This window comes from Xyrauchen texanus, chromosome 20 (assembly GCF_025860055.1).
Source record: "Xyrauchen texanus isolate HMW12.3.18 chromosome 20, RBS_HiC_50CHRs, whole genome shotgun sequence".
NCBI classification, from domain to species: Eukaryota; Metazoa; Chordata; class Actinopteri; order Cypriniformes; family Catostomidae; genus Xyrauchen; species Xyrauchen texanus.
Window position 1 is genome coordinate 24,634,872 of NC_068295.1, and position 15,387 is coordinate 24,650,258.

Here is a 15,387-nt window from a genome sequence, read left to right on the forward strand (position 1 = left end):
CTGCTACAAACCATTAGATGGAAATGACAAATTACTCAATGAGCTCATTGTGTGTCTGAAATGAACTCTGCCCTTAGCACAAACGCAACGTTGTTGTTTTTTCAGTACATTTATAACAATGACAAAAATCATCAAAACGTACAATGGTATTGCCATGGGTTTTGACATGTACTATGGCAAAACTATGTTAATTTTAAAAATTAATACTTTTTTTATTATTATTTTTTTTTTTACATATACAGTACCATGGTAGTAATAGTATCAGCACAAGTTTTTTTAAGTACCTTGTAGTACCATGTAAATATCATAAATATGATTATCATTTAGTATGCTTATGGAATATATTAATGTACAATGGTATTGCCACTTGATGTTATCACTGTACCATGGTATCACAACAGCACTTTTTTTTTGGTAAGGAATTGAATACACTATTTGACATGCTGGAGGTATTTTGGGACTTTCTGCCTGATTTGTTTTCTCCAAATGATTTGATGTAAATACTTTTTTATTCTAATGACTGTTGGTGCCCTCTGCTGATGGTATATGACATTTCATGCAATTCATTTTGCTGCAGGGATTGCCCACATTCAGAATGAGAAAATAATAGTTATATATCGAGACAACTTTTCTATAGATGAAGAATCACATAAGTTTCTCCCCAGCTCGGCTGTTTCAAGCATATGGCTATTTTCATCCTATTCAACTGATGCTTCCTAATTTAATGTGAATACTTTGACTGTAGCCAGAACAACATTTGCTTCATTTGTCCAAATGGTCATTATTCTTAATTTGCTGCATTGCATCTAATCTCTCTTTACAATAATATTTTATTAGTCACTAAACACTCATGAATACATTCCCGAGGTTCATGTCCAGAGATTTAAATTAATCTTCACCACTAAGACAGCCTTGGTAATATAAATAGCTGCCAGACACCCTTGGTCACATACCCAGTTTTCATATTTTATGTGTGCTGTGCAATATACCCAGGATGGAGGGTATTGAACAGGAATAATAAGCATGGCTAAGAATCTGAGGGTTTTGTGTCAACCTCGGCATCTTCCTCAGGCTAATTGTCAACTGATGAGCTTTGAGCAGCTTTGGGATTTAGAGTGTATTACGAGGAGGGAGGGAAGAAGGGAGAGGCAGCAAGAATACTGCCAGAGAGCTTTAGACTGGGATGGGGAGCATTGTATCGGCGGGAGAGAGAGACAGATAGAGAGAGAGAGAGAGAGAGAGAGAGAGAGAGAGAGAGAGAGAGAGAGAGAGACACACACACAGAAATAATAGGGCATGTGAATTAGCCTAAGTGGATGCAGCATCACTGAGAGGCACAGAGTGAACGTGAGAGAGTGAGTGACAGCGAGGGACTGAAGGAATACGCATGTGTGATCGGAGCAAATAGGAAGGGAGCAGACGAGAGACACGGCTGCTACACTGACTTCAGGCAATATCAGGGCTGAATCCTTACATCACGCCTCGAGGTCTGCCTCTCTATCCACACACACACACACACACACACACACACACATGCACACGCACACACACAAACATACAAACAGAGGCACCATAAGCAGCTACAGATACACAGGAGGACACCGAGAGGCTCTTAGGGAGACTCAGTGGACCTATGGTCATGGCAGACATAGGTGAGTGATTCAAATCTCTTCTCTGTAAATCCTCTCTTTGCTTTTGCATTGAGCCAAACAAGTCAGCCATACACTGCTGTTAGATTTAAACCCTAAAGAGCAGGAAAAACACAAGGTATACGTTAGAAAATATGCTCTCAGAAGAGCTTATCCTACTGCCTTTTCTCTTAAGATCATACTTTCATTGGTTAAGAGCAATGGAATTGTGATTAGCCCTCTAGTAAAGCTAAAGCCTAATTGTTTTGAGAGGTGTATTCTTCCTCAGTGTGTAGGGTTTTATATAAGGGCATGCTGGGAGCCAGACACCCAGAGCTAATGAGAGCCCATGGGTATCCTCACCCTGTCTAGCTCTCATAGGCACTGCTTGTTTTCACTCTGCCCTTTACTTCTATAATAGAGAGGGATAATATCAAAAGAGAAGAGATATCCATTGTGCCTGTGAATGGATCACAGAGTGTGAGGAATAGAGGTTGTATCTGATAGCCCCTCTCTATGTCTATTTTCACTCTGCTTACCAGGGATTATCAGGGTGATTACTTATAGAAGAAGCACAGAATAGTCTATCTCTTGCTTTCTCTTTCGGCTTCTGTATGCTTCTTATACCAGGGGAACTTCCATCATACTGTGCACAGAGGAAGACTGTAGGCATGACTTTTAAAGCTATGTAGTATGATGGTTTTCATTATCTCCATGGAGTTTCAGTGATACATTTCACAGCAGATTGCAAAAAATTCACATTGACATGTTTGTCCGCAGGAAGAAAAACTCACAGAAAACGTGTGAACAGTGACAGTTGATTTGCTGTCTAAAGCAGGGAACAATTTTAGGGGGTAATTTTATTCATTGTGCAACCTGCATGTTATGCATTGCAAGAAACTTTGAATACAAGGAATCTCTGCATGCCACATTTCCCAGTACATACACTCACTGAACACTTTATTAGGAACACTATGGTTGTAATAAAGTGCCCGATGTGGTCTTCTGCTGTTGTAGCACTTTCGCCTCAAGGTTTGACGTGTTGTGCATTCTAAGATGCTACAGTGCTCACTACAATTGTACAGAGGGTTATATTAGTTACCGTAGCCTTTCTGTCAGCTTGAACCAATCTGGCCATTCTTCATTGACATCTCTCAACAACAAGGCGTTTCCATCCACAGAGCTGCCACTCACTGGATGTTTTTGGTTTTTGGCACCATTCTGAGTAAACTTTAGAGACTGTTGAGCGTGAAAATTTCAGGAGATCAGCAGTTACAGAAATGCTCCAACCAGCCTGTGTGGCACCAACAATAATGCCACAGTTTGAAATCACTGAGATCACATTTATTCCCCATTTTGATGGTTGATGTGAACATTAACTGAAGCTTCTGACCCGTATCTGTATGATTTTATGCATTGAACTGCTGCCACACGATTGGCTAATTTATTAATCACATAAATATGTAGGTGTACTGGTGTTCCTAATGAAGAGTCAGTGTAAATTAACTTTTTGGCTGGTTTTAACATTTCCAAGTTTGGAACTTGGAAGTAAACTACAGCAGTAAATATTCTGCATACAAAAAAATACACTATTATGCTTCCAAAATAGGAAAAACAGAATACAGAGAGAGATTACAGCAGGTCAGAAAAAACAAAAAGGCCATATTTACTGTCACTACATAAGCAGCTGTATTTGAAAACCCAATGTAGCAGTGTTTTTTCAAAATTATAATATATATATATATATAATGGCTAGATTTATGATGGCAGAAACTTGTCATTACAGTCTGTGGAAAGGGTCCATTTCATGATATTTAGCACTGATAATGTGAATGGGGAATTCACTGAATACATGGATAAACTGTGTCCATAATATAAACAAATATGAATCACCATGAAAATAACTCAAAGACAGAGTAAAATATTTGCATTTAAATGTGTAGTGGCGTTAACGATGTGGTGATGCTGTGTGATTGTGTTTCAGAAGCTCTCAGCGAGGCCCTGAAGGCCATCAGTGTTAGCACAGAGCTGGTGGAGGAGGAGTTAAAGCCCCATCTGGATGTTCTGCTGAACCTTCTATTAGAGAAGAGTGAGCATCTACACCCATGTACCCATTTACTGCCCCAATCTATTTATATACAGTAGACTTTTTCCATCTGCTATTTATCTGTCATCCATCCATCCATCCATCCATCCAGCCATCCATCCATCCAGCCATCCATCAGCATCCAGTCCTAGTGACATGATCCATATGAGAGCCTTTAAAAAAAATGTGACCACATGTGAAAGTGTTGTTTATTAGAAGCTTTGTTGAGTGGGGGCATAATTTAGCACTGTGCTCATTATACACTCATCTTGGTGTGAACTGCTATTTGCCTCTGACTCCTTGGAGTGTGTGTGTGTGTGTGTGTGTGTGTGTGTGTGTGTGTGTGTGTGTGTGTGTGTGTGTGTGTGTGTGGGGGGGACAATCCAATGTAGGGGGCAGCAGAGAGTCAGATTATTTTCCTGCTAGTAGATTTCCGGCATGAGCTGGAGACAAGTTATTCACATTTACATAAAGAGAGAGAGAGAGAGAGAGAGAGAGAGAGAGCAAAGAAGAGAAAAAATGGGAAAGGTTTAATCTCCTTAATCTGTCTCTCCCTTTCATTGTTTTCAACATCTTCAGCTCATTCGTGCCTTCACCACATAATAGTTTGCGCCAGCTGTCCCTTCTTGGCAGATTCCCTGTGCTTTCAGATTGCAGATGCATCTAAAATTGGAATAGCAGCTCCCACAAAAGAACATAAAGTCAACGTTACCATGGTAGCTAGGCTTCCTCTGACAGCTTGACCTGCCACCCTGGCCCTTGTGGATATCTTTCTCTAGGAAAACATGCTTTAATGACACATTTCCTCCTGCTAGCATCTGTGTATGTTTACTGTCACTGTCTTCAGAGCAGATACCCATCTACCATGTTGAATCTGAGTGGATTACTCTAAGGGCTTGCTGCCAAAGTGAACATCTCTGAAGTACACCATACAATACATGAGGGAGGAGATCAAAGAAAAACTGAAGCACCAGGGTCAAGGAAAAGTGTGGTTTGAAACTGATTTGATATAGTTGAAATAAAGGGAACATGCAAAGCTTTGCAGAATAATTTAGCTGGTTTTATACAATATCATTGTACATAAAAGTTACAGTGGGGTTCAAAAGCCAGAGTCCACATTGAAAATCTAATTGAAAACATTGAAAAAAACCCCCAAAAAACTGTTTTAGGATACAAACATAATAATCAAAGGCTCCATATCTTTCTCCAGAGAAAGGAACAGCAGAGAAAATAGCTTCCAGTGGTGTTCTGCCCATACTGGCACAAGTCCTGAGGAAGAAGAGTCCCCTCACTTCTCAGGTTACCCTGCTGGTAGCAGAGATGGCCAGGGAAGGTAATAGAGATACATCTTTAATACATTTTAATTAACCATTTGATACAAAATGTTAATGTATAGAGGACCAAATGTCACTATAAGACTCTATATAGATAACAAGACTGGAGCCTCGGGAGCTCAGTGGTAAGGAGCTCAGTGGTAAAGAAGCTGGCTACCACCCCTGCAGTTCGCTAGTTCGAATCCCAGGGCGTGCTGAGTGACTCCAGCCAGGTCTCCTAAGCAACCAGCCACAGTATCTGCATTTTCTACCTGTCAATCATTTTGCACGTTCTCAAAGTGTTTTCTTCATTTGTTAGCTTTAGAGTGCGGGGTTTTGGAAAGAGGAGGCATGGCTAATCCAACGGCTAAGCTTGTGGATATTCCAGAACAGCTTACAGCACCTTTAAGTTAAGGACAATAGAAAAGATAACATGTTTGTCTTTGTGTCTGTTAGCTGCTGTAAGGGAGCACTGTATAGAAGCAGGCCTGGTGACTGTGTTAATGCCTTTACTAAAGAGCTCAAACCAGGACCAGTTGCTGCACACGGGCCGAGCAATTGGACGTATCTGCTTTGAAAATGGTGAGTGGCACTGTTAATATCTGTTGTTGAATTAATAGTTTTAAGATACACAAAAACAAGCTTGTAGCTAGCCAGGTTAAATCAAAGAGATGAGATTGGACTTAGATTGAAAAGGATGTCATTGCTCTAACGCACTGGACCTAGATGGCAGGGACCAAGGCTGCTTGGGTATGTTGGACCTGGATAATTGCAGCTGGGGCTGTTCGGGTGCATTAGACCTCGGTGACAGAGGTTGGGGCTGCTCGGGTGTGTTGGACCTGGATGGCGGTGTCCAAGACTGCTTTGGTATGTTGGACCAGGATGGTAGCAGCCAGGACTACTCATGTATATTGGGCCTGGATGATAATGGATGGCAGCTGTCAGGGCTACTTGCTTTTGTAGGGTGAAGTAAACAAGTAACGTTTGAAGGAAAATACATTACAAAAATAAGTCATTTCTTGGTGAATGCAAAATTTTGTTCTAGTTTTGTCAATAGCCTTTTCATGTCCCTCACTCTTTTGGGAAAGCATAGCTCCAATCTCTCTATCAATTGCATCAGTACAATAAACATTTGTCTGAGATCAGGTAATATACACTAATAAGCTTGGCTTTAAGGGCCCGAAAAGACCTCTTACAGTCTACAGTCCCTCCCTCCATCTCTCTTGATGTCCATCCCTATCAGGCATGCCTGTCCCTGTGTGTCTACTCACCCACCTTCCCCATCTCTCTCTCTCTCTCTCTCTCTCTCTCTTAGCTGTTCAGCAGACACATCTGGTGGAGAATGGAGTCATTCCCAGGCTGGTGACCATAATGCAGCAGTATCCTGAGAATGACCCACTGGTAAATGTCTGCCTGCTGGCACTCTGCAACCTCGCTGATGTGGGTAAGAACAAATATAACCCTGCCACCACACTTCATCCCTTCTATCCTGATAATCTTATTTACAAAAAAGCTAGGATATTGTTCTCATAATATCTCAGTTGGAAATATCAAAAAAGTTTTGAAAGTTTTGGGATTTAATGTGGATTTTGTAGTTAATGCAATTTTCACGCTCTGTTTTCTCTGAATTTGAGCATAATTGAGCAGAACCCATCTGTTACAACTGGGTCAAAACTCAATATTGACAAAACATTCATTTGGCAAGATAGGTCAGAATGCTTGGCCTATAAAAGCAAGTGATTCTGATGTGTGTCCAATGCAGAATTTACATTACTTGATGTGCACTCAGATGCTGCACGAGAGGCCCTGGCTGAAGTGGGTGTGGCGGAGGTTTTGACCTATCAGCTGAAGCGGGCACCAGATGCAGAACGTCGACACCTCATACTGGAGGTTCTTGGATCTCTTGGAGAGAGTGGTGAGCCACATATCCAAATCAGTGCCATATGTGCACATGAATTCAACTTGACAATCATTCGTATAGTGTGCTTTGGATCTATATTTGGCCTTAGTCACCATTCTAAGTGATGATGTCTAGAAGTGTAGTAAAAATGTCCTTGATTGTGTCCTTGCAAATGCCTGTGCAACCACATGTGAATGTCTCTTAGATGGTCTAAAACTCCAGTTTGTGGAGGCAGGCGTGCCTGAGGCTCTCTCTGAAATGATTCGAACTCTTCAGGGTGGCTCTGACACACATGACCTCTGCAGCATCAAAGTGGCCTCAAACCTTATAGTGTCACTCCTACTGGGAGGTACGTCTCTCTTGCTTATTTCAGCACTATTAATCATGATGGGTATTTTTTTATGCAACAAAAGAACATGCAAACTCCACACGGATGGATGGAGGACTGCCACTTATCCTGTGGAGGTGTCGAGTATTCATGGGAACATCAGTGCAGTGGCAATTGAAAGACATTGATATCGATTCATCAGCGTTAAAGAAGTCTCTATAGGAAATGGCAGAGAAAGCTGAGAAAGGGAGCTTCTGCCTATGGTTAAGAAGGAAGGCTACCACCCCTGGACAAAAAAGCGGGGTGTGCAGAAGTGAGAAAGGCAGTAGAGAGACAGTAGGTATATGGAATATTTGTTATGTTTGAGACTATGTGTGCTACATTTATGTCGCAGCAAGGAATACTAGGGCTGGTGTCTGTCTTGTATGCTAGATACGGTTAATGGAGAGGTTGGTGCGTAGTGTGGTGTGGTGACGTAGTATGCCATAGGGAACCGGGAGCACTGAGCATGCATTATTTGTGCCAGTGGGGCTTGCACAACCTTAACCACCGGGTTGCCGCATGTGTCATCATAATTCAGAAATTCTGCTTGAACAAGAAGTTTCTCTTTTGTGCTTGTCTACTCTTTAGCCTCCATTTTTTATTGAGCAAAATTATGGTTATGATTATAAAATATATGTTATATTATAATATAGCATTATATTAAAATTGCACAGTATAAACAATATATACTGTATATACTATGTATGTATGAAAAATCAAAGTGGCTGGTAAAAGTGGGCATTCATCAGCCACTGTGGCTGGTGGGCAAAAAAGTTAATTTCATAACCTGGATAGATGGCTCCTGGCTGAATGCCCCACACCTGGACTGAAGGCACTGGTGGAGGTGCAGCAGGCAATAACACCAAGCAGGTTTTGACGCCACCTGTGCACCTGATTAGCTCATTATAAAAAAATTGTCAATGAAAAGTCTCCACCATGATTGAAAAACAAATGTGTGTTTCCACCATCGCCTGTTTTTTTTTTTTAACAGATGAATCAATGCAGAAGTGTTTTGGAGAAGGTACAGGGACAGTGTATCAGGATGTTCTCTCCTGGCTGCAGTCATCAAACACTGAGCTGCAGTTGTCAGGAGCCCTGGCCATTGCTAATTTTGCCAGGAATGGTGAGGAGATGAATATGGAGATTTTGTGGAGTGTGGAGTAGGTTTTGTCTGACAGTACCACTTCTTGTTCATCTGTATGAGGAAAACAACTGAAAACTGTTACTCCCTCTTTTGATCTTAGATAGCAACTGTGTGAAGATGTTAGAATTGGGGGTTGTTCCACGTATTCTGGACCTGTTGGAGCAGCATGTAATAGAGGGAGATGTATCTGTACAGCACGCTGGCCTCAGTGCACTTAGAAACCTTGCCATTCCAGGTTCTTTTTTTATTCATTTCAATGTAATGAAATGTTATCAAGCTGCCTTCTATAAAATATACAGTATTTTAGAAGCAAATAGTCAGAGTTCCCTGAAAAAAAAAAAAAAAACAAACAGCATGGATGATCACCAGCACATATTGTATTTGGCTGTTGGTTTATAGCATGAGATGTTGGTATTCCCACAAGGCTTCTCGAATAGCTTAACAAGTAAGACTTGATTGGTCAAATTGCTTCAACAGAAAGACCATGCTGGTTGAAAGTTTTCACCAACCAAGCCACAAGACCAGTATAAATACAACCAGCATATGGAAATTTATGTTAATCTAAGATAGTCTTTTCAGCAGGGATACATTTCCAATTACACAGTAATAGGCCATGTATACACTAATACTTTTTATGTTTAAAAATAGATTTTGCTAGGTTTACAAATCCACATTGGAACGGCATTGTTCTCCAATAACCTTATTCACAGTAGTGCCATCTTGAATTTTTGATTGGAATGAAACTGAGGCTGTGAGAAAGACTAACAGTCTACAGTGGGTTGTAGTACTGTTGTTTAAAGTATTTTGGATTGTTCTGCTGATGAAAAATCTTTAGACTAAAACTCCAGAAAACCCAAGTTGTGGAAAATTAGATTTAATCTTGGAGCTTTATACCATGCATGCCATTTAAGAGACTGTCGTCTTTCACAGCCTAATATTTATTCCTGTCAAAAATCAAATATGGCACGAATAAGGTGAATAAGGTCTCTCTAGTACTACATGCATTGGAAAACCATGATGTTAGAAGAAATACATCCAGTATTATTTAGTGCTTAGATTTTTCATCTTGTTCTCTTTCTTTTCCTGATTTTAGCCTCCAATAAGGTGCGTATGTTGGAGGATGGGGTCGCCGAGAGGATCAGGACACTTCTACGCTCTGACATGCCCCCCGTCCAGTTCAAACTGCTTGGGACTTTGCGCATGATGGTTGACGGACAAGGTGACAAGACAGAAAAACTGAATTTGTGTGTATTGTTTTGGGAGGCTAGTTTGTAGTTTATCCAGCAATGGTTATGGTTATAACATAGATGCATATGTGAGCTATTAAACTTTTTAGGGAAGCAAATTCTACCCTAAGAAGGGTTTGAGCAATGTGCTAGTCTTGTATATTACAACGGCAAGACTAAGTCTGGCTGCCCTAGTGGTTGTAATAAGGAAATTCATTTGGCAGTAGAAGAGGAGGAAACAAAAACAGCCATACTGTAATTTTAGACAAAAGCTTTGCTAAGCTATACAATTACCTGCCAACTGACTATGATTGCTGATAAATTAACATTCGTTCTCTAGAACTTTAAACTGTTGTTGAAATGTAGGGCATGTAGAGGCTGTAATTTCCAGCCCTTCAATGAAGTGTGTTATTTCAGCGAGAGCCCTTAGACACCTCAGTACACAGACAAAAGGCCTGCAAAAGATTTGTCACAGTAAATTGCTGGCTACACTCAAGTAAGGATTTCACTTGACAAAGGTGATCTGAGTAACTAAATACAGTGGTAAACAAGCTCTTAAGCGCTGCCACAATATGTCTATTTTATCTTATTCTTTATATTATTTTCCATTGTATTAATAGTTAATTTCTCTCTCTTTTTCTCCTCCCATTTCTATTATACTTTCTTTTTTGCTTCTGTACTGTCTTTTTCCATTTCTTAGAGGAAGCATCTTCAGTGTTAGGGAAGGATGAGATTCTGTTAGCACGGGTAATGGAGTGGTGTGAGGCTAAAGATCATGCTGGTGTCAGGGGCGAGGCCAACCGCCTTTTAGCAGCTCTCATAAGACACAGCCGAAACCCTGTGAGTTTTAGACAAACACAAAGGGTATAATGGTAGTCATTACCCTAGTTTCTCTAAAATGTTCCACTCTCTTGTCATTACAGGAAGTCATCCAAACTGTCATTAAAGCAGATGGAATCCAACATCTTATTTCAATGGCAACCAGTGAGCACGTCATCATGCAGAATGAGGCTTTAGTTGCTTTGGCCATTGCCTCTGCAATAGACATTGGTAAGACTTTATGAACAATTGTTAAAGTGATAGTTCACCCAAAGACGGTTTGCCAGTTATTCTTGGAACTGAATGCATTAATGTGTCATTACTTTCTTTCCCCTGCAGAGGCAGTCCAGGAACCATTTCGAGATGCAGATCTTCTGCCAACCTTGCAAAAAATGCTAGATGACCCAGTTGTGGCTGTGGAAGTCAAATTCAGCGCTTTAGGACTCATCTGCAGCCTTGCCAACTCCAGTCAGTACCTAGAAATGCAGACACTGTAGAAGGGGCAAAGATAGAAGTCAATTTCAGAGTCCTATATTAGATTAGAGCTTATTAAGAGTTGTTAGTCCACTAATCGAATATTCAGTGACGATTGAAATTATTATGAACATACAAAGTTTCTAAACTAAATGCTCCTCTTTCCCCTCTCTGTCCTCTTTGCCCTTCTCTTTCTCCCCCATAGGCATGTTACGGGAACAGATAACATCTCTAAACCTAAGGGAAACCCTGTCTAAACTCTCTACTCACACCAGCACAAAGCTAGCTAAACAGGCGGACACAGTGATGGCTGTTCTTTTGGAGACTAGCTTGACTTAACAAATTATTACACATCATAACCATAGCACTACCACAACAGACTTATGCCACAGTCATCCTATCGACACACATGCACATTCAGTATCCTCTAAGGGATGATTTCTGATATTTTATCCCTACAAGGAAAGGGAAACACACACACACACTCGCGCACGCACGCACACACGTTTACTTAGAATGAGAACATACATTCAATGAGGACATACCAGAGACTTCTAGTGTTTTTATTAAAGCTAGTTATAAATACAACAGACTAACCCTAATAACATAATATATAGTATATACTGTATATACAGGTATGTGTGTGTACAGCAAAAAGAGACCACTGCAAAATCATCAGTTTCTCTGGATTTAAGGTGTGGTTTGAGTAGAATTAACATTTTAGTATTATTCTATAAAGTACTGACAGGATTTCTCCCAAATTCCAAATAAAATATTGTCATTTAGAACATTTATTTACAGAAAATAACAACTGGTCAAAATAACAAAATATATGCAATGTTTTCAGACCTCAAATAATGCAAAAAAACAAGTTCATGTTCATTTTTAAACAACACAATACAAATGTTTTAACTTAGGAAAGGTTCAGAAATCAATATTTGGTGGAATAACACTGAATTTCAATCAGCTTTCATGCATCTTGGCATGCTCTCTACCAGTTGTGGCCATCCATCTTCCTCTTGATCACATTCCAGAGGTTTTCAATGGGGTTCATGTCTGGAGATTGGGCTGGCCATGACAGGGTCTTGATCCGGTGGTCCTCCATCTACACCTTGATTGACCTGACTGTGTGGCATGGAGCATTGTCCTGCTGGAAAAAAACAATCTTCAGAGTTGGGGAACATTGTCAGAGCACAAGGAAGCAAGTTTTTACAAAGATTTGCTTCCTTTACAAAGATGAATCTGCCTGATTCCAGCCTTGCTGAAGTACCCCCAGATCATCACCGATCCTCCACCTAGTCTTCTAATGGTTAGACGGAGGCCTGGAGAGACCTTCAAGCCACAGTGTCACAGTGACGTATGACTCAAGCCACGTCCTAGGTTATCCAGGAAGAAAACTTGCTTCCTTTTGCTCTGATACTGTTCCCCAAATTCGTGGATTGTTTTTTCCAGCAGGACAATGCTCCATGCCAGGTCAATCAAGGTGTGGATGGAGGACCACCGGATCAAGACCCTGTCATGGCCAGCCCAATCTCCAGACATGAACCTTATTGAAAACCTCTGGAATGTGATCAAGAGGAAGCTGGATGGCCACAAGCCATCAATCAAAGCTGAGCTGCTTGAATGTTTGAACCAGAAGTGGCATAAAGTCACCCAACAGCAATGTGAAAGACTGGTAGATAGCATGCCAAGATGCATGAAAGCTGTTTGGTTATTCCACCAAATATTGATTTCTGAGCTCTTCCTAAGTTAAATCAGTAGTATTGTGTTGTTTAAAATTTAATATTTCGACTTTACTTCAACTGGCGACCTGTCCAGGGTGTCCCCCGCCTTTCGCCCAATGTTAGCTGGGATAGGCTCCAGCCCCCCGCGACCCTGTACACAGGATAAGCGGTTGACGATGGATGGATGGATGGATGGACTTTACTTCATAGAATAAAACAAATGTTCATTTGACTCTAACCATACCTAAATGCAGAGAAACAGATAATTTTGTAGTAGTCACTTAATTTTTTCACACACACACACACACACACACACACACACACACATGCACACACACACATGTTGGTCTACCTATCATTATGAGGACTTTCCAATTTTCATTAAAACTAAAAATATGTTTTTTAAGCTATTTAAATTATAGGGACGCTAGAAATGTCCTCATAAACCACATTTATAGCATAATACCCTTGTAATTACCAGTTTGTAACCTAAAAAATGTCCTCGTAAACCACCTAATCTCACACACACACACACACACACACATCCAGCTAGCCAGTCATCAGACAATTTAAACAAAGCAATATAAATTTATCATCCCCACTTTGAAGAAAGGTGATGTAATTTCATCAGCTTTAGTAAGGAAAGTGTTTGTCCATAATAATAATAATAATAATACACATTATTTTTATATAGCACCTTTAAAAGTAGCTTCTCAAGGCATGCTACATAAAAAAGACAAGCATATAACAATACATGAAGCAAAAACAAAGAGTATTTAAACATGCATATGAAAACACAATGTTAGAATATGACATTTGTTGTCAGCTGAACCAGGAACACTTTGAAGAACATTGCAGTCTCTGATCATCCATTAGAGAGCAGTAATGAACCTGCTGCCCTCTAAAACAAGCTCTGAAACAGCTCTGTAAATTCCTTGAGTTCTTCATCTGTTCTGCTATGTCCAGTTGCAAATAACTTAGTAAATATCTGCATACAAACATGCAAGTAATAATGCAATTACTGTATATTGTCCATGGAATTCCATTGTAAGAGCACTAGATCTAGTCAAGCTGCTGTATGTATCCATGAGCCTAGAAATTAAGTCAACAAATATTTTGTTTTAGTTTTTACACCAATGTACTGCACTACTCTTAATATGAGCAGTGTTAAAGGGATAGTTCCCCCAAAAATTACAATTCAGTCACCAATAACTCTCAGTCCCCATTCACATATATTGAAAAGGAAAAAGGAGCAGTGTGAGCATTCTTCATAAATTTCTCCTTGTGTTCCATGGAAGAAAGTCATACAGGTTTTGAACAACATGAGGGTGAGTAAAGTTCAGACAGAATTGTCATTTTTGAGTGAATGATCATTTTAATGTTATATTTGTCTTTTATCAGAGTACATAAACACTACTAAGCCAATATTTCATTTTAAAGTTACGTAATGCTAAATGTAAAAAAATATATATACACTCAAAGGATTATTAGGAACACCATACTAATACTGTGTTTGACCCCCTTTCGCCTTCAGAACTGCCTTAATTCTACGTGGCATTGATTCAACAAGGTGCTGAAAGCATTCTTTAGAAATGTTGGCCCATATTGATAGGATAGCATCTTGCAGTTGATGGAGATTTGTGGGATGCACATCCAGGGCACCAAGCTCCCGTTCCACCACATCCCAAAGATGCTCTATTGGGTTGAGATCTGGTGACTGTGGGGGCCATTTTAGTACAGTGAACTCATTGTCATGTTCAAGAAACCAATTTGAAATGATTCGAGCTTTGTGACATGGTGCATTATCCTGCTGGAAGTAGCCATCAGAGGATGGGTACATGGTGGCCATAAAGGGATGGACATGGTCAGAAACAATGCTCAGGTAGGCCGTGGCATTTAAACTATGCCCAATTGGCACTAAGGGGCCTAAAGTGTGCCAAGAAAACATCCACCACACCATTACACCACCACCACCAGCCTGCACAGTGGTAACAAGGCATGATGGATCCATGTTCTCATTCTGTTTAGGCCAAATTCTGACTCTACCATCTGAATGTCTCAACAGAAATCGAGACTCATCAGACCAGGCAACATTTTTCCAGTCTTCAACTGTCCAATTTTGGTGAGCTCTTGCAAATTGTAGCCTCTTTTTCCTATTTGTAGTGGAGATGAGTGGTACCCAGTGGGGTCTTCTGCTGTTGTAGCCCATCCGCCTCAAGGTTGTGCGTGTTGTGGCTTCACAAATGCTTTGCTGCATACCTCGGTTGTAACGAGTGGTTATTTCAGGCAAAGTTGCTCTTCTATCAGCTTGAATCAGTCGGCCCATTCTCCTCTGACCTCTAGCATCAACAAGGCATTTTCGCCCACAGGACTGCCACATACTGGATGTTTTTCCCTTTTCACACCATTCTTTGTAAACCCTAGAAATGGTTGTAGCGTGAAAATCCCAGTAACTGAGCTAGGATTGTGAAATACTCAGACCGGCCCGTCTGGCACCAACAACCATGCCACGCTCAAAATTGCTTAAATCACCTTTCTTTCCCATTCTGACATTCAGTTTGGAGTTCAGGAGATTGTCTTGACCAGGACCACACCCCTAAATGCATTGAAGCAACTGCCATGTGATTGGTTGATTAGATAATTGCATTAATGAGAAATTGAACAGGTGTTCCTAATAATCCTTTAGGTGAGTGTATGTCTTTG

At 40.5% G+C, this 15,387-nt stretch overlaps 1 protein-coding gene across 3 annotated transcripts; it reads left to right on the forward strand.

Moving 5' to 3' along the window:
* Positions 1–1,348: 1,348 nt before the first annotated feature.
* Positions 1,349–11,873, forward strand: si:dkey-191g9.5 (rap1 GTPase-GDP dissociation stimulator 1-A). Of its 3 annotated transcripts, none has more exons than XM_052150577.1 (14): positions 1,349–1,652; positions 3,613–3,717; positions 4,925–5,047; positions 5,484–5,609; positions 6,343–6,471; positions 6,817–6,942; positions 7,133–7,276; positions 8,289–8,420; positions 8,542–8,676; positions 9,535–9,660; positions 10,368–10,507; positions 10,591–10,717; positions 10,826–10,954; positions 11,166–11,873. In XM_052150577.1, exons 1-14 carry the CDS (start codon positions 1,634–1,636, stop codon positions 11,297–11,299), a joined length of 1,695 nt encoding a protein of 564 aa, XP_052006537.1. In that variant the 5' UTR covers positions 1,349–1,633; the 3' UTR covers positions 11,300–11,873. The 3 variants fall into 3 exon arrangements, with proteins under 3 accessions (XP_052006537.1, XP_052006538.1, XP_052006539.1); XM_052150578.1 differs by having other exon boundaries at positions 3,616–3,717; XM_052150579.1 differs by lacking the exon at positions 1,349–1,652 and adding an exon at positions 2,407–2,482.
* The last annotated feature ends 3,514 nt before the right edge of the window (positions 11,874–15,387 follow it).